Source organism: Mustela nivalis (assembly GCF_964662115.1).
Source record: "Mustela nivalis genome assembly, chromosome: 1".
Lineage (NCBI taxonomy): Eukaryota > Metazoa > Chordata > Mammalia > Carnivora > Mustelidae > Mustela > Mustela nivalis.
In genome coordinates, this window is record NC_139020.1 from 164,180,437 (window position 1) to 164,205,832 (window position 25,396).

A 25,396-nucleotide genomic window follows, 5' to 3' on the forward strand; every position below is an offset into this window, starting at 1 on the left:
AAATAGAGTACAAATTCTTTGGATTTAGAATCATTTTAATGATAAATATGAAATTTTTTTTTAAAAAAACCTTTACTGGAGCCAGTGGATAATAGAACTTTGCTCTTCTTTGCATGAATTTTATAGAAAACTGGAAAATCCAGACAATACTCAACAAATACTTGTTATATGAAAAAAAGTAGTAGACTAAGTGAAACTAAGTATTAATAAGTCATATCTAGAAAATCTGGATCTAAAATTTAATACATTCATTTGTCTCATTTTTTCTTACTCTCCTCTTAGTCCAAGTTAAAACCTAAACATTTGGTGAAAGAATATAAGACAAATTCTTACCTGAAAAATAATGGGATGAGCCATTAAGGGCGGTGCTACTGGTTCTCACATTGACAGGCAGGCAGTGTCTACATGATTTTGTAAAAACTTAGTTCCATGAAGTAAAGTATATTAGACTAGGAGTTAGGGAAGCTAGGTGTGGTCTTGGCTCTGTGGCTAAATTTGGATTCAAAGTAAAGTCTGATGTGTAGTTTGTATGTTTTATTTCTGTATTTATCTTTCAACTTGATGTCCTTGGAATATGTGGGGCACAGAAACCACTGGTGTAATTTAATCCTCCTTAAGAAATAACGAAAACTAAGTTTTATTGATGCACTTATTCATTCCTTACTCAGCTAGGGTTTTTGACTACCTACTATGGCCAGAAGGTTGAAAGCAAATAAACTTGTCTTCAGTTTATTCCTACAGTTGATGAAATATGGCCTGGTGAATAAAAAGGCCCGGAAGGCAAGAGGCACGAGGTTAGAGGTGGCTCTCTCGCAGTGGCCGTAGGACCCTGGTTGTGCCACTCAGTGCCTCTGTGTTTAAAATGGGAGAGAGTGAGTACCTGGATTTGCTGAGTCTCAGTCAATGTTAGTAGCAGCCTCAGTTCCTTCAGCTGCTGGATATAAGACCCATAGGAACTTCAAAACTGAGAGACAGAAATTGATCATTGAAAGAAGCTTCTATACTTTTTTCATGTAAAAATGGACCATTATAGGAAAGGAGTTGACCTCTTTGAAGGAACTTAGCATGTGAACTCTTGTGCATTCAGTTTCAGAAAGGAGCAAGTCTCCTTAGTGTGCTGCCCAGTCTAGGGAATAGGTTCAGTGTATGTTTATGTGACTTGAAAGAGAAGCCATGTATCGTTGAATCTTTATAAAAGTCAAAGAACTTTGCATAGACATTATCTTTTTTCTCCCCTTAGATAGATAAAAGCCCAGAAGGACAATTCACTCAGCTAATGACATTGCCCAAAACCTTACAGCAACAAATTAATCATATTATGGACCCTCCTGGAAAAAACAGAGATGTGGAAGAAACTTTATTGCAAGTTGCTCATGATCCTGACTGTGGAGAAGTGGTGCGACTTGGTATGTTTCTGGATTTGATATTCAGGAAATGCTGACCATGGGTAAAAAGCAAACTCTGTGACTGAAATGTATTCTTTATTCTTCCTTTCCTGGTGAGATGGAGAGACAGATTGTCTCATGGAAGAAGAAAGCGCTAACAGTCTGGGGTTTTTCCAAATCTAAATTGTCATTTGTTTGAAGTAGGGTGGTGAAAGTACTTCTGTTTTCAGATTCCTGGATCCTAAATCACTGTCAAAGGAGAAAACAATGTTTGTTTTGGTTCTAAGAACATAACTTCTAGAAGTTTTTCCAAAGACTCCTCCATGTCCTTCATGGTGGTCTGAGAAGGAAGGAGACTGGTGACATTTTTAGTGCTTTTATAACATCAGGAATACAGCTTTCACCAGCTGACTCCTGTTCAGTGTGTCTCATCATGTGTTTCGTCAGTTCGCTCTGACATGGCCCATGTTCCACATATTACCCTGGGGCCTTCTCAGTGTTTACCCAAAAATCTTTTTTTTTTTTTTAAGATTTTATTTATTTATTTGACAGAGTGAGAGAGGGAATACAAGCAGGGGAAGAGGGAGAGGGAGAAGCAGGCTTCCCGAGGAGCAGGGAACCTGATGTGGGGCTCTATCCCAGAAGGCTGGGATCATAACCTGAGCCAAAGGCAGACGCTTAACAACTGAGCCACCCAGGTGCTCCTGTTTACCCAAAAATCTTATCTTCAGAGACCTGCTTCCCTTTGAGGTGTTTACAAGGGCTGTCCGTAAAGAAATAATCATGACTAAAAATGACTCCCTTCTCCAGATGAGCACATTCTCCTGTTTTATTGAGTAAATATTTCTAGAGCTCCTCAAGGATGCAAGCTACTGGCTTAGATACCCTACCCAGTGATGCATTCTCCCGGGGACCTGCCCCAGGCTATCAGGGCATGCGTCTAGATTCCCAGGTATCTATTTCTGAAGATAAGTGAGGAGGCACATTGTTTGTTTTCATTTTAACATGATTCTGTCACAATATGATCTCTTCTGCCTTTGTGAGAGGATGGAGGACTGAGGAATGAAAGCTCCTAGATGGTAACTTTGGGTTCTTTTTAATCATTTCAGATGTTGGGGTTGAGAACCAGCAGCCTTAACCAGATTTAAAAGACATAAAATGAGCTTCGAGGTTGATTTAATCTACCTCCTGTTTTAATTAAGGTGAGGAGGCCCAGGAGCAGAGGGGACCAGGCATTTTTCTGAGCTCCCACAGCTGGTCGGTAACACAGCTGGTTGATGACACAGCTGGCAGCTCTGATCTCCTGGCCCTCAATCCTGATACCCCTTCTATTGTCATTCTGTGACACCAGGGCAGAGCTGGATTTGCTGGTGTTATAGATAACTGGAAAGAGTATTTTGTTTTAGGTTTTAAACGTGTGAAGATGACTAACATCTGGGTTTTTTTGCATCTTTGTTGGTTTTCTCTCACAGGGCTTTCAGCAATTGTGAGACCTTCTAGTATGAAACAGAGCACCAAAGGCATTTTCACTGCTGGTAAGAACTTCCAAAAATCCATGGTTGGTTGTTTTTGGTTTTTTGTTTCTGTTTTTGACAAGACTTACATTTAATTCACAATATAATGAAGGTTACAGGTAAAAATCTACACATAAAGCGTGAAAAGGCCTATAACACAAATGTACATATTTCTATACAAAGCTCCTATCACCATTTGCTACCCTCGTCTCCTGTGTGTGTTACCTGGGCCGAGTCCTTGGTTATAAGAGCTCTCTTTCAAGGGAGGGGACAGGGAAGAGCCTCTGAACCAACACCTAAAAACATCGTCTTAGAGACATTAGTTATTTGCAAAGTAAAATCATTTCCTTCTTGAAGATCTAGGCTTAATGTACCTGTTGGATCAAAGGTCTCAGCATTCCTGATTAAAATGTAAAGCTGTATCTGTATCCTGCAAGTACTTCTGAAGTGCTAAATTATGACGGTCATGAACTAGGACATAGCACTGGTGTATAGACTGGCAAAACAGCACTGTCATCAGTCTGAAACAGTCAAAACCACGTGAGGTACTGTTGGAAGCCTTACTGCCTCTCTCAGTTTTCCAAATAACTCCTTGTATGCAGGTTATCCCCTCATTTTAGGATTTATGGAAGTCACATGTGCGGATCGTTACCAAAGCAGCAGTACCTTGCCCTTCCACACAGTCCCCGACCCCTGCATTTTCACCTTTCCAGAGACACCTGCTGCTAACTCTCCTAGTGGATTGGTTTTATTTCCACTGCCAGTTTGCTAAATAGTATGTGTATACTGCCGCCTCTCTCCTTTTCAGTTGTTGGCATCATCTGTGGACTTCTCACTGTGGCAGATTAGAATTCAACTCTTGTACCCACCGGGCCACACATGCTCACCCCTCCCATCCCTCAGTCCTCGGGTAGTTACTGTGCACCTTCGGTGAAGCCAGTTGTCAGCATTTACAACATATGAGTCTCTAACTGTGATTAATAGGTGAGCCGTATCATACACTTTTCCTTCCCTGCACAACTTTGTTTTCCCACGGAGATTGTCTTCCCCTGTCTTTTGGGAGGGATCCCCTATCTTCCCATCTCTTGTGTCTTTTACTTTTGTGGTGTATACTTGCATTTTGATGAAGCATGCCTCCAGTAACTTCCTGAGTAAGGATGCAGGGAGACAAATCGGGAGACTGTGTATAACTAGAAATCTCGTTAGCTAATCCGTACAGATAATGGACATTTAAGCTGGAGATAGAAATCATTTCTTTAAGAATTTTTATATCATGGGGCGTCTGGGTGGCTCAGTGGGTTAAAGCCTCTGCCTTCGGCTCAGGTCATGATCCCAGGGTCCTGGGATCAAGCCCTACATCTGGCTCTCTGCTCAGCAAGGAGCCTGCTTCCTCCTCTGTCTCTGCCTGCTTCTCTGCCTACTTGTGATCTCTCTCTGTCAAATAAATAAATAAAATCTTTAAAAGAATAAGAATTTTGATATCATTATTCCAATTATCTTCTCATTTGAGGATTGCTCTTGAGATCCAGAGCCATTCTCAATCCTTTGTGTATGTTCTTTCTGGAAGCTGGTTAGGTCTTCACTTGCCCCCAGGGCTCTGATATTTCTCATTAATATGCTTTGATAATGTATCTGTTCTTATCTACTTTACTGGGTACTCATTGGCCTTTCATTTTGGAAACTTAGAAAATAAGAATATAAGAAATTTTTCTTTTATTGTTTTTTTACCTTCTTCCCATCTGTTTTCTCTCTTCTCTTTCTGGAACTCCTTTTATTCAAATATTAGACCTCCTTGAAGAGCCCTTTGGCTTTCTTTCTTTTTTCTCCTGTTTTTGATTTCTGTCTTTTTGCTCTGCTTTCTAGGAGATTTTCTCAACTTTAGCTTCCATCCCTTCTTGAGTATTTCTGTTATTATATTTTTAATTTTCAGGAGCTCTTTCTGTGTTCTTTTTTATTCTCTGAATGTACATTTTTTTTTTTATTTTTTTAAAGATTTATTGGGGCGGATGCCTGGGTGGCTCGGTTGGTAGCGTGACTGCCTTCGGCTCAGGTCATGATCCTGGAGTCCCGGGATCGAGTCCCGCGTCGGGCTCCCTGCTTGGCAGGGAGTCTGCTTCTCCCTCTTACCCTCCCCCTTCTCATACTCTCTCTCTCTCAAATAAATAAATAAAATCTTTAAAAAAAAAAAGATTTATTGGGGTGCGTGGGTGGCTCAATGGGTTAAAGCCTCTGCCTTCGGCTCTGGTCATGATCCCAGAGTTCTGGGATCAAGCCGCACATCGGGCTCTCTGCTCAGCAGGGAGGTTGCTTCCCCTTCTCTCTCTCTGCCTACCTCTGCCTACTTGTGATCTCTGTCTGTCAAATAAATAAAATCTTTAAAAAAAAAAAAGATTTATTTATTAGAGTGAGTGTGTGCACATACATGTGCACATGAGCAGGGGGAGGGGCAGAGGGAGAAGCAGAGAATCTCAAGCAGATTTCATGCTGAGCACAGAGCCCCATGTGGGACTTGAGAGCTCATGATCCTGAGATCATGACCTGAGCTGAAATCAGAAGTCAGACGCTTACCCAACTGAGCCACCCAGGAGCCCCAGAATGTATATATATATTTTTTAAATTTAAATATTCTGTTCTTGTCTTAGAGGCTTAAGCATTTGAACATATCTTTGGATATTGCCACATTGCCCTCCGGAGTGGTTACATCAATGTATAGGTCTACTAGCAGGAAATTAGAGTTCTCTTTTCTCCCCATTTCTCTCCAACACTTGGTATTGTCAAATGATGGACTTTCCTGACTCAGTCTTTCTTTATGTGACCATCTACTGAGCCTCTCTAATGTGTCAGCCATGCAGGATACAAAAATGAACACAACATCATTCTGCCTTCAAGGAGTTCATTATCTAGAAGGGGAGGCAGATGTGTGAATAGAAATTTGCAATACTGGGTGATAGATGGCGTAGAGGTAATACAAAGTAGGGAATTCTCTTTCAGCCTGATTCTGATCCCCTGGGCTGAGATTGCCCAGGGAAGTGGGTGTGGTCACCCTCTTACCTCTCACCCCAATGGATACCCAGCTATGTTTGGCCCCAAGGACACAGTGCTGCCCCTCCTGAGTCTTTGGAAAGATTTAGCCAAAAATGCAACAAAGATTTAGTAGCCCATGTGCTGAAAATCTTCCTACTATACAGAAGTACATAGCTTTGCATTTCCAGTTCACATAGTTTTTTTATCTATGTTCCTGCTGGTTTATCCTGGCAAGGCTATAGATGAGGTGTTTTTGTTTGCTTGGGTGGTTCAGGCTATTAATCTGTGATTTGCATGATTGCAGTTTCTTGGGTGAGGCTGAATGCTTTAGGTCTTTCTTTCTTTCTCCACCCCGCCCCCCATTTGGGGGTGTTTGGCCCATAAGGAATTACTGGATTTATGGACTTTTTTTGAAGCTGTGATCATGTGTTATGGGTTTTTTAAATTTTTCTTTTCTTTTAGAAATACATATTAAAATTTTTACAGATGAAATGACAGGATGTTTGGGTTTTGCTTGGAAAAAAACATAGTGGAGGGAAGTGGGTTGGGGTAGATGACACAATATTCTCCCTGAATTGATAAATTGTTGAAGTTGAGTGAAGAAACATGGGACATATTCTACTCTTCTTTTATAAGTTTGAGTTTTTGTCTAATAAAATGTTTTTAGAAATCCGTCATCATCACCTCTTGACGCTTCAACGGGAAATGAATCTTTGGTCCTCTTTCCACTTGTTATTTCCAGTGGCCAGCAGAGGGCAGCAGGTGATACAAGCTGCAGCCGTTTTCCTGTGGCCGGGCTAGTGCCCGGTGTTCCTTCCTGCGTGTGCTCACTGCCTACTTCCCTTTCCTTTCTAAAGATGCCTTATTGGATCATGGAAGGCCAAAATACCTGAATGTATGCAGCCTGCTCTGCAGGTGCAGAAACTGTGGAAAGTGATGGGCATCCCTTCAAAGTGTGGGTTTACTTACCTTGTGCTCTGGCTTCTCTGGTTTTATGGTGCTTGTGGGCTGTGAAGTTGACCCAGGCCAAAGGCCTAGAGCCTGGAGCTCATATTCCAATATAACTACTGTGACTTGGGCAAGTTACCCAATTTTTTTTTTTTTAGTTTTAATTTCATAGAGATAATTATACCTGCCTCACCAGGTTATGAAAATTACATCTTACGATAAACAAACCCATCTAGCACTGTACATGGACTTTCTCTTTTTGGTACCATTACCTAAAAGCTTCCTGACCCCTCTTTAGAATAGGCCTCTTTGGGGGGGGGGCTGGGTGGCTCATTTGGTTAAGCGACTGCCTTTGGCTCAGGTCGTGATCTCCTGGGATCGAGCCCCTCATCAGGCTCCCTGCTCAGTGGGGAGCCTGCTTCTCCCTCTCCCTCTGCTGCTCTGCCTGCTTATGCTCTCTCACTCTTTCTGCCAAATAAATAAATAAAAATATTTTTAAAAAGAAAGAAAGAAAAGAAAAAAGAATAGGCCTCTTTGCAGTGTCATATTCAGATGACATTTGCTGACCCATTAACCAGGTCTCCAATTGGAATAAACTAGCAATGAAAGGCCCCAAGTGGCTGGTTTACTGTTTCTTTTCCCTCTGACTTCACAGCAAGTTTCAGAACCTTTATGCTTCTGCATGTTTTCCTTAGAAGCATCTCATTGTGGTCATAGCTGTCACCCTGCTCACTTTGCTAAGGCAAGACCCTCAAAGTTCTACCTGTGTTCAGTTTTTCAGCTGGCTGATACATCATGTAACGGGGGAGAACCTGTGTATTTGATGGAGTTTGCATTCCATAGAAGCCATTCTCACCCCTCCCCTTTCTCACCATCCCACTCAGTGGGGGTGAAAAGGAAGGTTCAGTCTTCCCCTTTAGCTAGTGAATACCTTTTATATTCAAGTTCAGTTCAGAGAGAGCACTAACCAAGGAGCTCCGCTTGGGGTCAGAAGACCTGGATTTGAGTTGTAGCTACTTATTTTTCACTCTCTAACCCTGGCATGTTAGTTAGTCCTCCTTCCTTAAAGTGGAAGGGATACTAATACCCAAGCCACTATGAGTTCTGCATGTCCAGTATGAACCTAGTAGGTGCTTTATAAACTTGGGTGAGTCTAGATCTAAACAACTCTATATTCCTAGACAAGATAGAGGCCAGGAATCTATAACCAGCCCAGAGGATTGCCTTTTCTCATAAAGTGTGTTAGATAACACAGTTGCCTGTTCTCATGTGGTCTGACACTCTGTCTTTATTAGTTCCCTCAATCCCTTCATCAGATACACCCATGTTCAAAGTTGAGTACAGAAATGCCTCCAAACCCAAACACTTTTTCCCCCTTTTAGCCTAACTCACCAACAGCTCAGGAGAAGTGAAAGGCCATTTAGTCTCCTGATACTTGTCTTCTCTTCTTTTCATGGTAGCAGCAGATGGCATCACTTCTCAGACTGGTCACAGAAGACCAGCAAAGCAAAGTGTTGTATTCTGATCAGCAACAGCCTTCACATTACTAACCTGTCTGAGTCTTCTGGTACGGGAATAGGAGAGAGATGGGAGATTTAGTGATAAGACTGAGAAGTAAGCAGCAGCTGGTGAAGGGAGCCTGAAAAGCCAGGCAGAGGAATTCAGAGTTTATTTTTGAGGGTGGAGGGAAGCCAAGGAAGGACTGTAGAAAGACTTCGATGGCTAGAGAGTAGAGAGCAGATGGAAGGGAAATAACATTCTTGCTCAGGAAACTGATTAGCTGTGATTGCAGCCAGTCAGAGAGGAGCTGTGGTTGCCCCCTGAACTCAGGTCATTGCAGTACAGGTAGAGAGAAGAGATGCACACAGTATTTAGAGGTCAAGTTATCTGTTCCAGATGGTTGGAGGGATATGGGAAGTGAAGGAGAGAGAGGAGTCAGAGATAACTCCGTGTCTGGCTTGGGAAGTGGTGCCATTCCAGGAGGTGAGGGAGGTTGGGAGGATGATGAGCTTAATTTCTGAAATCTTGCTTTATTTTTCCCCACCTGACTTTCTGGTCAGTCAGAACTGACTCTGGGGACAAATACCTGTTTACCTCTCTAGCTTCAAAGGATTCACCTGAATTAACAAGACAGGTTTGATCTTGTTGCTGAGAAGTTTCTGGCATGCCTGAAGGGTTCCTTACCAGCCCTTTCCTGGAACACAAGAGAATGGATTGTGAATTACCCTCCGCTTCTGATTTCTTATAACTAAAGTACTTCTTCCACTTTTTGGTATCCACATGTTAAATAAGAAGAACACATAATAATAGTTAAGGGGTTTTTTTTCCTAATGATTTGCTTATTACTTAACCTGAGAGTCCTTTTAATATAAGTTTGTACTTCTGCTTCAAGAGATCTTCTTTGTAGATAATATCTAATTGTGGTTAGAAAATAATTGGAAGAATGTTTGGGGGCTTACTGATTTTCCCTCCTAAATATCTGAAATGTAGAATTATGGGAAGGGAGAGACCTCTCACAACCTCATATTGCTGCCTCATATTGTTTCCTGGAGAACCATGTCTGTCACTGGACACATCTTATTTAAGGTCACACAAGGACTTGTGGTCTTACATGTGTAGTAACTTTGCTGCAGGTCATGTGAAACAGGCTGAAAATGAACAAAAGTAAAACTTGAGGATCCAGATATTGAAGTGGATTTCTATACACTTCCAAAAAAGACTTGACTTTAGATACTAGTCAAAATTTATAATGACTCACTTTCAGTGGATAAAGATGTCTCTAAAGACATTGTTATCTATAGAGGTGTTGCATCTTTATCCATTGGGGAAGGAGCAAAGACGAGGATGATTGTTCTTAAAGTTTCTCTCTTAGCAGACTGTCTTCCCTAAAGACACATTCTAAATGCAGACTTCCTAAATCATCATCCTTTTCTCTAGAAAGTGAGCAGAAACCAAAAGTAGGCTTAATGTAAGCCAAGTAGAATTCTGAGGATTGTGAACTCTGTGAGAGCAGAGACTATAAGCATAACCTCAACATCTAGTTCAATGTCTTTTATATTATTTAGATGCTTAATAAGTACTGGTTCAGTGTATTTCAGTGACTGAGTAAATGAAAGATTCTAGGTTTTCTGGTAGTAGGAAAAAAATCTCCATAGATACAGAAAAGTGCACAAATCATAAATTTGGTGAATTTTCACCAAGTAAACATGCCCATGAACCTAGGGCCAAGATGAAGAAATAGAATAGGACTGTCCCCCAGATGGTGTGCCAGTCATAGTCACTAGTCCTCCAGGAGTAACTACTCTCTGACCTCCAATTCCATGATTCTATTGTGCCCATTTTTGAACTTTAGATAAATCTGTAGTCTCCCGGGCCTTTCACTCCTCTTTACATCAGTGAGATTTAACATGGTGTTGGAAGCAGCAATAGTTCATTTATCTTCATTGCACCAAACCCATTGTATGATTATACCACAGTTTATCTACTCTCCTTTGATTGTTTCTTGGAGTGTCCAGTTTGGGGCCCTTACCAGTAGTGCTGCTGTGAACATTTTTGTGACTGTCTTTTGGTAAGCAAACGTATACATTTCTCTTAGGTACATACTTGGGTAGAATACAGCATCCTAGTGTATGTGAATGTTCTTCTTTGGTAATACTATCAAACAGTTGTCCACATTCTACTCCCACTAGCTGAGCTCTAGGTGCAGCTCCTCCTCACCTAATACTCTGTGTCTTTTTCATTATAGGAACTCCAGTAAGTGAGTAGTGGCATCATATTAGAGTTTTAATTTCCATTTTCCTGATGACTCATGAAGCTGGGCACTTGTTCATGTTTATTTGGATATCCTCTTTTGTGAAGTGCCTATTCCAGTGTTTTCGTTGTTTTTCTCTTGAATTGTCTGCCTTTTCTTACTGAATTCCTTATTTGGTCTGGATACAGGTCCTTTGATATATGGAACGCAAAAGTCTCCTACTTGGGGGTCTGTCATTTCACTTTCTTGATGGTGTCTGTTGATGAAAAGGCATTCTCAGTTTTATTCAATACAATTTGTCAGTTTTGTCCTTTATGGGTAGCATTTTGTGCCCTGTGTAGGAAAGGTTGCCCACCACAACTTCATGGGGTTTTAGTTTTCCACTTGTGTTGCAGTTAGACTATTAAGGCAGAAAGGATCCTTCATTCCAGTCTATTGGCTCTTAACTTTCTGCAAATCCTGGCTCCCTGTGAAAACCCAACGAAATCTGTACCCTTGGCACAGAAGTGCATGCATGCACACACACAGCAAACTTTCCTGCTTTCCTCCTAACTTGCCTGCAGACCAGTGTTGAAACCTGCCCACAGCCCCCTGTCAGGGAACCCTGAACTAGTCCAACCAGTCTCTTTGCAGATGAGGAAGTTGAGGCCCAGAGAGGGTGTGTCACACTGTAAGTTTATGGCCCAGTTGGGACTAGAATTCAGGTCTCTTGACTCCTATTCCAGTGCTCTTTCTTTCTTTTTTTTTTTTTTTAAAGACTTTATTTATTTGACAGACTGAGATCACAAGTAGGCAGAGAGGGAGGCAGAAAGAGAGAGAAGGCTCCCTGCTGAGCAGAGAGCCCAATGCGGGGCTTGATCCCAGGACCCCGGGATCATGACCTGAGCTGAAGGCAGAGGCTTTAACCCACTGAGCCACCCAGGCGCCCCTCCAGTGCTCTTTCTAACACAGTTCCCTGCTACGGTCTTTTTAAGAATCTCAGGCAGAGCTGTCAAAGGGAGAGACTTTTTTTTTTTTTTTTTTAAGATTTTTTTTTTTTTTAAAGTGAAAGAGAAAGAGAGAGAGCATAAGCCGGGGCAAAGGGAGAGGGTGAAGCAGACTCCCTGCTGAGGAGGGAGCCTGATGTGGGGCTCAATCCCAGGACATCATGACTGGAGCTGAAGGCACACACTTAACTGACTGAGCCACCCAGGTGCCCCAATGAAGGGAAGTTTCTATGCAGTAGCAACAAAATATGGCTGCATGGTGACACTGAGGTACTTTAGATATCTACCTTAAATGTTAAAGTCCAGCATGTCTGTATGTAAGGTTTATGAAGTTGAGCTGGGACTTATCATGGCCAGTGCACCTTCCTCTAGCTGTGACTTAGTGCCCTGGGGTTGCTGTGTTGAACCTCACTGTATGTACCTACCTGTGTTCTGCTTAGTGTCTTGATTGGTTCTGGCTGGAATATTAAAAAGCACCTTACGTAAGAAGTTTCCAGTCTCAATGCTCAAGTGGATGAGGTTCGCCAAAGTGGTTGCTCCAGGGAGAAAATTAAAAGAGGTGGAGGCAGGGAAAGGAGCTCTGAGTTTCTTGACTAGGCTCAGTTCGTTTGCAAGCTGGGCCAGAGTTTCTGGAAGTATTTGCTAACAGTTTTCCTGGTCTGCAGCCTTTTTACCTGCCACTGCCTCTTCAAAGATTCTAAGTGGACTGGGCAGCTTACAGGTAACAGGCCCAGGTATTTTCAAGAGACTACTCAAACCCCAATGCTAGCAGTCTCCAAATTCAGTCCTGTTATCTCATCCACAATGCCTACCTGTGCTTAAAGTGCACTGCCAGAGGTGTGCATTTCAGACTGGCAGCACAAACCACAATTCCTATCTCTTGGGGAAAAAGACCCTTTGGATCTTTGAGCCACACCCTGCAACACAGACTAAGTGATCTCATCCTCAGTACAAAGGAAGTCGAGCCCATAATACCATCTGCAAATAGGCTCCAATTAGACCTGACAGACAAATAGCATCCCCATATTCTACCCCATTTTACTTCTGTCCCATTAGCCCCCAGAGAGTCTCTTCTCCAGTTTCATCAGCTGCTTGTGATTAATGAGGTGAGGGGTGCTAGAAGGTCAGATATCTCAATGAGGTACATCTGTTCCATCATTTCAAAAGCATTTACTGAGTCCCTACTATGTGATAGGGATACAGAGATGAGTGGGACGAGCTCCCTGTCCTTAAGGAGCCCCCAGTCTAGGTGCAGGGACAGATCAGTAAGCTGATGAACACCACACAGTGTGGTTAAGTGTATATGAGAGGTCAGCACAGGTGCTGTTCTGGGACCAGGAGGAGCTGTGTCTGAATTGGCCTGGGTTGTCCAGGGAGGCATTTCTGTAGAAGGAATCTGAAAGGGGTTGAGGAGTGTACCCACGGAAAGTGATAGAATGACATTTGTTCTGGGCAGACTGGTGACACACGCAGCTACACAGCAGCAGGGAGCTGGGTTGGGGTGGTCGGAATGCCGGCATAGAAAGGAAGCTGAGGACATCCAGTTAGTTACATACAGAGTTTTGTCTTTGTTTTCCTTTCTCCTCTGAAAGAGCTACTCAAGTCAAAGATTGATGATAGACCTGTGAGTCAAAAGATTCACTTACTCCAGGGGCACCTGGGTGGCTCAGTGGGTTAAGCCTTAGCCTTCAGCTTGGATCATGGTCTCGGGGTCCTGGGACTGAGCCCCATGTTAGGCTCTCTGCTCAGCAGGGAGCCTGCTTCCCCCCTCTCTCTCTGCTGCCTCTCTGCCTACTTATGATCTTTCTCTCTCTGTGTCAAATAAATAAATAAAATCTTAAAACAAAACAAAACAAAAAAAACGGTCTCCTGGGCTTCCCAGTCATCCCATTACTGCTCCACTCCAAAGTTAGGTCTCTGATTAGAATATCATGGAAGCTCCAGCTGAGTATGTAGTCAGCAAGCACCAATTTTTTCACCATCTTTTCTCTTTGTCTTTTAGGTGTGAAGAAAACAGTGGTTTATAGTTCACTAAAGCTACACAAAATGTGGAAAGGATGGCTAAGGAAAACATCCTGATTTTGCTTGCTTTTATATGTGTTACGTATAGATTAATAAAATGATCCTTTTTCACAGCACAGTATTTGTTACCTTGACGCACTGCTTGAATTTGAAGATATCTAGGTTTGTATAATATTTGAATTTGAAATGTATGTGTTAGACATTTACCCAAGGGACCCAAATACCTTTGAGGACAAGCAAATGAATAGTTTCACAGGCCTGGGTGGGAATCTGTGAAAGTACTTTTGGCTAGCAAAGGATTGAATAGAATAGGGAAAATGACCTAATAATGTTCATTCAAGGCCTACACACCAGGTGTGATACATGAACTGCTTCTTTTGATCCTTACCCTACTTCTACAACATAGATATGAGCCCTGCTTTTTTATAGCCAAGGAAACTGAAGGTAAAGAAGTTAACCAACAGAGGGGCACCTGGGTGGCTCAGTGGGTTAAAGCCTCTGCCTTCGGCCCAGGTCATGATCCCAGGGTCCTGGGATCGAGCCCCACATCTGGCTCTCTGATCAGCAGGGAGTGTGCTTCCCTTCCTCTCTCTCTGCCTGCCTCTCTGCCTACTTGTGACCTCTGTCTGTCAAATAAATAAAGAAAATCTTTAAAAAAAAAAAAAAAAAAGAACAAGTTAACCAACAGAGACACCTCGGTGGCTCAGTGGGTTAAAGCCTCTGCCTTCAGCTCGGATCATGATCTCAGGGTCCTGGTAATCGAGGCCTGCATCGGGCTCTCTGCTCAGCAGGGAGCCTGTTTCCCCTCCTCTCTCACTGCCTACCTCTCTGCCTACTTGTGATCTCTGTCAAATAAATAAATTTTGAAAATCTAAAAAATAAAAATAAAAAAAAAAAAAGAAGTTAACCACAGACCCACTGGCCCACAGCCCTCAAACTAGTACATGGCTTAGCTGGGACTTGATTCAAGCCTGTTTTACTCAAAAGACCAGTATTACATCCCACTTGAGGCCTCACCTGCAAGATATGAATAATTCTTTCCTGGTTTATTCAGACGATTTCTATGATTATTTTCAGTTATTACTGACCATGGAGCTAAAGACATGGAGCTATGGTTTCTTCTGTACCATTTCTATTCTGTGTCTTGAGATCAAGTGGAAGAGCAGAAAATGTCTTCCTAGAATGAGCTACTTCTGGAGAGATGATGCATGATTCGTCAGAATTTATGGCAAACTTAGACACCATTTATACTTCTTCACTTTACAGGTGGGATAAATAAGGCCCAGAAAGGCGGTGACTTCCAAAGTCACATCTATTTGTCGACAGCCTAGACTAAAACTTGCATCCCTACATCCTACTTAATCCCCTTTCACTCAGCCTGTTCTACCCACCCAGCATGTAAGTAAATTATAACAAGGCCTTGGATTTCAGTAGCTTTTACAAGACCAGGAAAAATAAAATCCCTCAGCTCAGTATTATTTTCAGAAATCACAGGACCCCTGACCCTATGTAACTCCAAACTCTAACTTGAATTTAACTGCCCTCAACCCCTTCTTGTATAACTAACCTACTCTAACAAATGGGCAGGAGATAGAGGAATGTCTTTCCCTGGAATTTCAGGTTACAATGGGTTGTGTAGAGATAGATCAGAAGTTATGGCCAGTGGAAAAGCCAGGAGAAGACTAAAGGCTCTCAGGGAGGAGAATTTAATTCAACTGGTTAATTCAGTGTTGCTAAGCAACATTAGGTTGGAAGGAGATGGGATTGGCCAAGATAACCATACTTGCAATACTGAGTAAGGATGCTTGTAGTACATCAAGTGGGGAAGACAGAATTTATCCTCATAAATGCTTAATTATAGAGGTAACTATAGGGTGCTTTGGAGATGCCTGAAAGTAATGGCAAATACTGGTTGAGCCCTGACAATGTCAGGCACTATTCTAAGCACTTTCTATAGATTTATTCATTTAATCCCCACCACAGCCTTATATAATAGGCTCTCTATATTATATATATTAGATTATATTATATAATAGGGACTCTTATTATTCCCTAACTTATGCCAGGGGAAACACAGGCACAGAAGAGTGAGGCCTGGCATACCGTTTCAAAGCTGGTAGATGACAGCCAGGATTCAAAACTGGGCCATCAGTTCACAGAGCCCTCCCTCTTAACCTCTGAGTTAGAATATCTTTCAATCACTTTGTGTTTGCACAGTTTGAAGAGAAGGAGCAAACGATGCCCAGCCCATTACTTTAAGAACAAGTAGGCGTTACCCCGAGGAGAAGGAAGAGTATCCAGACACAGAGAAGTGCTTGTTCAGAAGCCCTGAATGAAGAGATCACAGTGTGTCTAGGGAACTAAATTTAGCTCAAGATGAATAAAATGCCAGGCAGATGCTGTACAGAAGTGAGGACGGAGAAATAACAGAGCCCAGATCATAAAAGGTCTTACTGAAGCCTGTCAGTGTATTAATCATTATCCCCAGAGCAGTGGAAAGCCAGTGAGAGATTTGGGGGCTGGAGGGTGGCAAAACTGTATTTGCATTTTATAAAAATCATTATGGTTGCAACATGAAGAATGGATTAGAAGAGGCAAGACTAGGGACACCTGGGTGGTTCAGTTGTTTGGATGACTGCCTTCGGCCCAGGTCATGATCCCAGAGTCCCAGGATCGAGTCCCACCTCAGGCTCCCAGCTCCATGGGGAGTCTGCTTCTCCCTCTGACCTTCTCCTCGCTCATGCTCTCTCTCACTGTCTCTTGAATGAATGAATAAAAATCTTAAAAAAAAAAAAAAAGAGGCAAGACTATGGGGTACCTGGTTGGCTCAGCCAGTTAAGCATCTGACTCTTGATTTTGGCTTGGGTCGTGATCCTCAGGGTTGTGGGATTGAGCCCTGCCTCAGGCTCTGCGCTTAATGGTTGGTCTGTTAGAGATTCTCATTCTCCCTTCCCCCGTGCTCGCACTCTAAATAAATAAATAAAATACTAAAGAAAAAATGCCAAGATTCTGGCTAAGGAAACTGGAACAGTGGTGTGCTATTTCCCAAGCTGGGGATTCAGGAGGAGGCACAGATTTGGGGTGGCATCATAAATTCGGGACTGGGCATGCTGAATTTGGGATGTCTGTGGATGTTCAATAGACATCGGTTACATAGGTCAGAAGCTGACAGTGTAACTGTGAGAGTTGGCAGGTATTAGATGAGGGAGTGGGTGAGATTTCCCCAGGAAGTCTGTAGAGTATGAAGACAGGAGAGCCAAGCTCACAACACTGGGAAATGCCAACATGAAAGGAGCAGGCAGAGAAAGCTAAGGAATAGGAGAGATCAGAAGAAAACTAGGAGAACAAGATGTCAAGTCATACAGGAGATGGTGAGGAAGAATTAAATTGTATTACTATTCCCAGTAAGAATCTCTTTTCCCTCCCTGCAGCCCCTACCCTATAGGATGACTAATTTTCCTACCTCCAAGGACCTCAGGGTGGCCTTATGACTTTTCTTGGCCAATGAAGAATGGGATTGACATGTCACTTCTGAGCAAAAACTTTAAGAGCCAGCCCAAAGTTTATCATGTCTCATTTTCCCTCTGCCACAGGACTGGGAGTGCTCCCCATAGAGCCTGCTCCCTCGGCACAGGTTCTCTTTGAGTTGGGAGGGTCAAGAAAGGTTTTGTGCAGTCGGTTGGTATCCTGAGTTTTGACAAGGGCAGCAAGGCATTAATTAGAGAAATTATTTTTTCCAACAAATGGTGCTGGGACAATTAAGTAGCCACATCAAAAGAAAGAAATCGAACCTCTACCTCCCACCATATATAAAAATCAACTCAAATGGGTCAAAGCGTAAATATAACAAATGAAAGTGTAACACTCGTAGAAGAGAACATGATTAAATCTTCATAACCTTGGATTAGCCAATGGCTTTTTAGACCAGACACCAAAAGCACAAGCAACAAAAGAAAAAATAGATAAATGGGTCTTCATCAAAATTTAAATCTTGTTGGGTGCCTGGGTGGCTCAGTGAATTAAAACCTCTGCCCTCAACTGGGTCGTGGTCCTGGGATCAAGACCGGCATTGGGCTCTCTGCTCAGCGGGAGAGCCTGCTTCCTCCTCTTTCTGCCTGCCTCTCTGCCCACTTGTGATCTCTGTCAAATAAATAAATTAAATCTTAAAAAAAAAAAAGTAAGTTTAAATCTTGTGTTCAAAAGACACCACCAGGAAGTTTAAAAGACTACCCACAGGGGCACCTGGGTGGCTCAGTGGGTTAAGCCTCTGCCTTTGGCTCAGGTCATGATCTCAGGGTCCTAGGATCGAGTCCCAAATTGGGCCCTCTGCTTGGCAGGGAGCCTGCTTCCTCCTCTCTCTGCCTGTCTCTTTGCCTACTTGTGAGCTCTCTCTGTCAAATAAATAAATAAAATTTAAAAAAAAAAAAAAAGATTACCCACAGGGCACCTGGGTGGCTCAGTTGATTAAGCAACTGCCTTCAGCTCAGGTCATGACCTGGAGTCCTGCACTGGGCTCCCAGCTCCATGGGGAGTCTGCTTCTCCCTCCGACCTCCTCCTCACTCATGCGCTCTCTCTCTATATATATATCTCTCTCTCTTTCAAGTAAATAAATAAGTAAAATCTTTTAAAAATAAATAAGAGACAACCCACAGAAAAATGGGAGAAAGTAATTGTGAATCATACATTTGATAAGGCGCTGTACTTAGAATATATAAAGACATTTGCAATGCAATAAATACATAATCAACCATATTTTAAAATGTCCAAAAGGTCTGGATACACATTCCTCCAAAGAAGATACATGAACAACCAATAAGTACACGAGAAGATGCTTGACATTAGCCATCAGGAAAATGCAAATTGGACCATGAGAAACCACTTTTATACCCACCAGGGTGGCTATCATCAGAAGACAGAAAATATCAGGTAGTGGTGAAGATGTGAAGAAACGGGAACCCTCATAAACGCTGCTTGCGGGAACATCACAGCTGCTGTGGAAAACCGGCTGGTAACTTCTCAAATGGTTAAACACAGACTTATCACATGATCCAGTAATTCCACTGAAAACATGTACTTGCACAAAAACTTGGACAAGAATATTCATAGCACCATGATCCACAATAGCCAAGAAGTGCGAATAACCCAATATCCGTCACTAATGAATGGACAGATAAAACGTGGTATATCCCACACAATGGAGTATGATTCAGCATTAAGAAAGAACAAAGTGGGGCACCTGGATGGCTCAGTGGGTTAAGCCTCAGCCTCCAGCTCAGGTCATGATCTCAGGGTCTTGGGATCGAGCCCCACATCGGGCTCTCTACTCAGCAGGGAGCCTTCTTCCCCCTCTCTTTCTGCCTGCCTCTCTGCCTACTTGTGATCTCTCTCTCTCTGTCAAATAAATAAATAAAAATCTTTAATAAAATAATAAATAACAAAGTTCTGACAACATGCTACCACCTGGAGGAACCTTAAAAACATGCAAGGTAAAATAAGCCACACATGATATATTGAAGGATTTGATATTATAATAAATGCTCAGAAGAGACAAATATAGAAAGAAAGTAGATTAGTGGTTTACCTATGGCTGGGAGTAGGTAATGGGGGGCTTGGGAGTGAGAGCTAAGAGATGCAGGGTGTCTTACGGTTTTTTAAAATGTTCTAAAAGTGATTTTCTTGGTAGATGGCTGCACAACTCTGAATATACTGTAAACCATTGAATTGTGCTTAAATTCAGTGGTTAGAGTACATTAAATGGTAAGTTGTATGGTGTGTGAATCATATATCAGTGTTTTAAAATGGGAGAAATGGGGATGCCTGGGTGACTCAGTTAAGTGTCTGCCTTCGGCTCTGGTCATGATCCCGGGGTTCTGGAGTCGAGTTCCAAGTCAGGCCCCTTACTCATCAGGGAGCCTGCTTCTCCCTCTGCCTGCCGCTGCTCCTGGTCATGTCCACACACGTACATGCACTCTCTCTCTCTCTGACAAATAAGATCTTTTAAAAAATAAAAATAAATTTAAAATAAATAAAATGGAGGAAATGTTTCATGGAGGAGAAGGCCCTTGAGATGGTCTCAAAGGAATGTGAGGAGTAAGTGGAGAAAGAGCAAGTAAGAATGAGCACAAAGGCTGGGGAAAAAAATAGGAGGAGTCAGGGAGTGAGAAGTAGTACTGTGTGTGTGTGTGTGTGTGTGTGTGTGTGTGTGTGTCTAAAAATTTAGGGGTTTTGTTTGAGGGTCTCACACTAGAACTTCCTGTCATCTCTCTCTTTTTTTTTTTTTTTTTTAAGATTTTGTTTATTTATTTGACAGACAAAAATCACAAGTAGGCAGAGAGGCAGACAGAGAGAGGAGGAAGCAGACTTCCCACGGAGCAGAGAGCCTGATACGGGGCTCAATTCCAGGACCCTGGGATCATGACCTGAGCTGAAGGCAGAGGCCTTAACCCACTGAGCCACCGAGGCGCCCCTTTCTGTAAACTCTTAAGTCAAACTAGTCTTGAGGACAAGGAGACAAATCTAAGTGTCATACTCTGTTTCCTCTCTAATGCTATGCCAAAGAAGACCTGGGTTAATAGCTACATTGCTCGTACCCCTCTACTAGAAGACAAGGTTCCTCAGCCTGCTCCCAGAGAGGTTGCTGGGACCTTTGAATTGAGAATCTATGAACCTCATCATGTGAGGAAGCAGAGCTAAAGTAATGGGCCATGGTGACATCCAATCTTACCTGACCGGTGTATCAAGTAGCAGGTTTCTCCCTATTCTTTTACAGAAATTGGAGACACAAGTATGATTCCTAAAACTGGAGCAACCTGGGGGGGCCTGAGTGGCTCAGTCAGTTAAGTGGTTAAGCAGCTGTCTTCCGCTCAAGTCATGATTGCAGGGTACTAGGATCCACTCCCATATCAGTGTCACTCCTCAGCAGAGTCTGCTGCTCCCTCTCCCTCTGCCCTTCCTCCCTGTTCGTGTTCTCGTTCTCTCTCTCTCTCTAATTAAAACAAACAACAACAAAAAAACAAAAACTGGAGCAACTTGTAAGAGGGAATTTGCTGTGATTACATATTTTCCTCCTTTAGTGTAGTTCTGTAGCCAATCAGCTGACAAGAGGCCCACAGACTTCAGTGTCCTTGTGCAAGTATGACACGCAAAAGCCTCAGTCTGTTAACACAGCTGCTGTCCTTGTGAAGGACAACCTAGCACTGGTGAGAAGTCTTAGGTGGATTCCCTGGGAGAACAGGCTCTACGAGAAGGGGGTCTGCCTGGAGGAGGTGTGTGGAAGCATGCTCTCAAGAGGTGAAGGTGAAGGCAGCCATGGGATCAGGCAGAGGGACAAGCTGAGCTGGGAAGCAGCAGCAACAGGGGCTTCAGTCATTCTTCCAGGGTAGCTCTGGAGCTGGGTGGCCTTGCAGGGTGGTCCCAAATCAAGACAAGCAGGCAGGCCTTACCAAGACAACAACTGGTTATTGGATGTGGGGCCTACTACCCTTGGTGAGGCAACTCCCTTTGGCCGGTGACAGAGCTCATAGAAAGACTCAGCTGTGAGCCATCAGCCATCAACAGTCCCAGCAGCTGGAGGAACGTTTGATCTGGTTCTGGAAGGAAATCTGAATGGTGCTGAAGTCCAAAGGGCCTTCTGGACCTTTTTTAGCTGGTAAAACCTCAGACCCACCCACCATAAAATATATACAGAAGAAATATTCAAACATGAAACATTTATATGCTAACACTCTTCTTGAGCACTTTTCTCTGAAAGTCTCACAGACCTCTTGCCCAATGTGGTCGCCACAAGACACATGTAGTCACAGAGCCCTTGAAATATGACTGGTCCAAATTGAGGTGGGAGGTAAGGATAGACTACACACCACAATTCAAAGACTTAGTATGGTAGAGTGTCCCATTAATAATTTTTTTAAAAGATTTTATTTATTTGAGAGCGAAGGAGAGAGATCATGAGCTGGGGGCAAGGAGAGACAGTGGGAGAGAAGCATACTCTCCACTGAGTGGGGAGTCCCCTGTGGGGCTCGACCCAGGATCCCAGGATCATGACCTGAGCCAAAGGCAGACGCTCAACTGAGCCACCCAGGCACCCCTCATTAATAATTTTTTAATATTGATTGCATGTTGAAATAAGTATTTGGAATACGTTGGCCCAATATTATTAATATACTAATACTAGTATATGTAATACTAGTTATATGTATAATACTAATCGTATGTATAATACAAAACATATATTGTATGCAATATACAATACTAGCATTATTAATGCTATTATTAGTACTAATTTCACCTATTCCTTTTTATTTATTTATTTTTTGTATGCTGCTAACCAATTGAAAATTAACACGTGTGGCTCCCATTAGAGCAGCACTGTCACGCACATTTTCTGACAGTCTGGACCTTGTGGGAAGAAGGTCTCTCTTCATTTGATGGCTGGTAAGAACTCTATTCATTTCTTGCAGTCACCCATACCTTGCCTGGAGTAAACTCTCACAAAATGTTATTCAGGAACATGACAAAGCAGGAACATCCCATTCAGTTTCACTTCCCTCTTTCAGATGCTGCTCCGTAATTTTGTTGGTCAGATTCTTAGTTTCCTCACAGATGGGAAAGAAGAAAGACGTGGGTGTGTCAAGGGTGTGTGAAAGGAAGTGGAGCTTACTAGGAGGTAGTGATATCCCGCAAAGAAAGCAAGTGGGCCAAGATCCCACACTAATGGCTAGTGTCCGTGCAGTCTTCAGAGCCACAAGAAATCTGTGAGTGTGTTCCTGGGCATTATCTAATTCTATCCTCACAAAGTACTGTGACATGTATATTTTCACTGGCCCTATGGGATTAGAAAGTCTGACCTGTTCCTTGGCCATTTGCATGTCTTTTATATTGAAAAATGATTGTAAGCGGATGAGTTGGGTTCCAGTCTAGGTCTTAGTTCAAAGATCAGGATGGAATTTTTTAATCAGATGCATCTACATAGTGATGTAAATACTTACTTCGACCTGATTTGATCCCTGATGGAAGATTCCATTTATGTTTTTCTTTTGTAAGCACACTCGAGTTGTTTAACATAAACTTATTATGCATCTTCCCTAACTCAGAGTTAATTTTAAGGTTTCCTTTTTGGGAGGACCAGATGCTGCAAATAATTTGTTTTTTCCAAATTCTGGAGCTATTCCAGAATATGAAGCTAATCGAAGCAGATAACTGTGAATTCACTGGGAGGTGACCCATTTCCAATTCTGCAGGTCAGATGGGGGCGGATTTGAGGTCATTTTTTCACTATTTTAATTAGGAATACAATCACAGCTAGCATAATTGTAGTGATGTCGATGGTTTCATTTAACTAGAACAACAAACATATGTTTTCCAGATATTTTTATTCAAGACCAAAAAAGCAAAAGATTTTTTTCCAATAAAAGAATGAGAATTTTAGAAATGTTTAACTCATTTATAAATGTAAAATACATTTTGTTTTAAAAATATGTACTAAGCAGGCTGTTTTCATCAGGTTGGCATGTGAACCTTAAACTATGTGATTATTTTATACATGATTACGTATGTACATATGATTATGTAGCTAACACTCTTCTCAACTTCTCCTTCCTTTATATTCACAGGACAGACGAAGAAGCATCTTCACTTTCCAGTTCTCAAATATTTCTACATAGTGTCAACATATTGAAAGGAAATACATATTCTCTCTATGCTTATGGCTCTGAGGAAAGTAATTATTAACTCAGAAAGCGACCCTGTTGCTTAAAGGGAAAAATGTGGCCTCTGGGTGTAATCAGACCTGGGTTCAAATCCTAACCCTACTGCTTATCAGACCTCATTTATCTTCCAAGAAGTTGGACTTCCTCTTCTGGCAAATAGGGACAATCACTACTTTGCAAGGGTTGGCATGAGGTGCAGATTAACTCACTATGGTAGCATTTTATCCACCATAAAGCTTACATGCTTCTTTCTTGATGCATCCCAGTGAGTAAGAAGAAGTGTGACTCCAATTCCAAAGGACCACAAGGAAGGATGGTAACACTGCACCAGTATCTCCTGGTGTCCTACACTTCACCTTAGCATCAAGTTCTCTATAATAACCCTGCAGGTAGGTGGTAATTGTCCCATCTGCTCCCTGCTCTTGTCACTGTACCTCTCAGATTTAAGCTCAAGTTTCTAGTATGCCAAGTCCTCAGTGGGCTTAGGGACAACATTTATTCTAATACTGTTTTCTTATCTGTAAAACAGCAGCAATGTTAATCCTGACATCACACAGTGGCACCTCAACCCCATTTTGGAGTTAGTTGAATGGAACAACATGCCTAGTAACACCTAGCTCATCACAGCAGGATCTCAGTAAATAATCATGACATCACCTCCACTGGCATAGTGAAATGATTTTAAAACTTCTCAGCACACGTGTCTCTTGAAATTTGTGATAGTTTATATATGGAGATGTGACTGCAGAATGGCCAGGTCCTAGCCACCTTGACAAAAAATTGTGACACAGTCTGGAAGACATAATCCAAGGATGAATTACTCACATTCACATGGCTATCAGAAATCTCGGGGCACCGGATGGCTCAGTCCATGGTGTGTGCAACTCCTGATCTTGGGGTTGTAAGTTTGAGTGAAGAAATTACTTAAAAATAAAATCTTTAAAAAAAAAAAAAAAAACAAGAAAGAGATCTCCAAGATGGTGGCTGGGAATGTGACAGAAAGGAAGATGGTAAGCAGGATTCCAAAGCCTGCAGGGAATGTAGGGAGGCCATTTGGAGACAGTAATAAAAAAAAGTATTCTGGCTCATGGCCTGGGCCTCAAAGGGTGAGAGGTAAGGTCCAGGGGCAGTCTTGGGAGCCAGGAGAGTGCAGTCTCCACTCCTTGGCCTCTGGCATGTGGTTACTTTGGATGAGCTCCTGCTTTCTTTCTGCCCATTGTACAAGTCAGCCTTGGGCTAGCCTAGCCATCTAGTTAAGAGCCACTCTGGAACTCAGTTACTGCTTTTGTTGGCAGGGTGGGGTCAGCTTGGTTTGATAGAGAAATTTCCAGGTGCACATACAAAGGGAAAGATACCTTCCGATTCCCAGGAAAGAAAAAAAAAAAGATACCTCCCAGAGCTGAGATTTTGAAGATGGTGAGAGAACTCTCCCTTGCTCTGTTTTGTCCAGGAAGCTTTCCTGTGCATAAATTGAGCATTCACAGAGTCAGAGAACAAGGGTGCTCAGACCTGTTTTAGATGGCAAGGCACCTGCATGTCAGCGTCCTTTGCGGAAGATGATGAAACACTGGCATTTCTATGCCTCACTATATGAATAATGACTTAGCTCATAATATATTGATGGATTTTGCTTCTAGGTTGGGCTGGAAACATCTGCTTAATTAATTGTGCATACTGTTATAAAATAAAATCACAGCTGTAAGCATACTGGCTTAGGGGAGAAACAAGCAACTTCTAAGTGTCCAGTTTCCAAGTGTCTCCACAACATTCGTTTCCGGTATTCACTTGCCAGTAAGTTTGGATATTTTGCTAGTACCTGATAGTAGTCATCAAAGAAAAGTTCTGGGAGAAAAAAAATTAACAAAATACTAGCTTTTAGCTTTTTTTTTTTTTTTTTTTTTTTTTTTTAAAGCAAATCAATAGGGGAAAAAAAGATCACATGCAAGGCACTTTGGAGTAAAAAAAAAACCCTGGGCTTATGTTTTGTTTTCTTTTGTGTTTTAAGTGGGCACCATGCCCACCATGGGGCTGGAACTCACAACCCTAAGATCAAGAGTT

The 25,396-nt window shown here is 42.3% G+C and overlaps 1 protein-coding gene and 1 long non-coding RNA gene across 5 annotated transcripts in view; both read left to right on the forward strand.

The window, feature by feature from the left end:
• The window catches only part of TAMM41 (TAM41 mitochondrial translocator assembly and maintenance homolog), a 50,675-nt gene extending 36,927 nt beyond the window's left edge, over positions 1–13,748 (forward strand). For 2 of the 4 annotated variants that reach the window (XM_082749511.1, XM_082749514.1), the window contains exons 6-8: positions 1,241–1,406; positions 2,858–2,920; positions 13,611–13,748. In XM_082749511.1, coding sequence (XP_082605637.1) covers positions 1,241–1,406; positions 2,858–2,920; positions 13,611–13,687 — 306 coding nt within the window. In that variant the 3' untranslated portion in view covers positions 13,688–13,748. Of the gene's footprint in view, positions 1–1,240; positions 1,407–2,857; positions 2,921–3,707; positions 4,364–13,610 lie in introns of those variants that run through there. The other 2 variants (XM_082749513.1, XM_082749512.1) reach the window with 2 other exon arrangements.
• A 4,725-nt stretch (positions 13,749–18,473) lies between these two features.
• Positions 18,474–23,331, forward strand: LOC309873643. The gene is made up of 2 exons (XR_014316445.1): positions 18,474–22,064; positions 23,243–23,331. It is a non-coding gene; the product is annotated as an uncharacterized lncRNA (long non-coding RNA).
• The last annotated feature ends 2,065 nt before the right edge of the window (positions 23,332–25,396 follow it).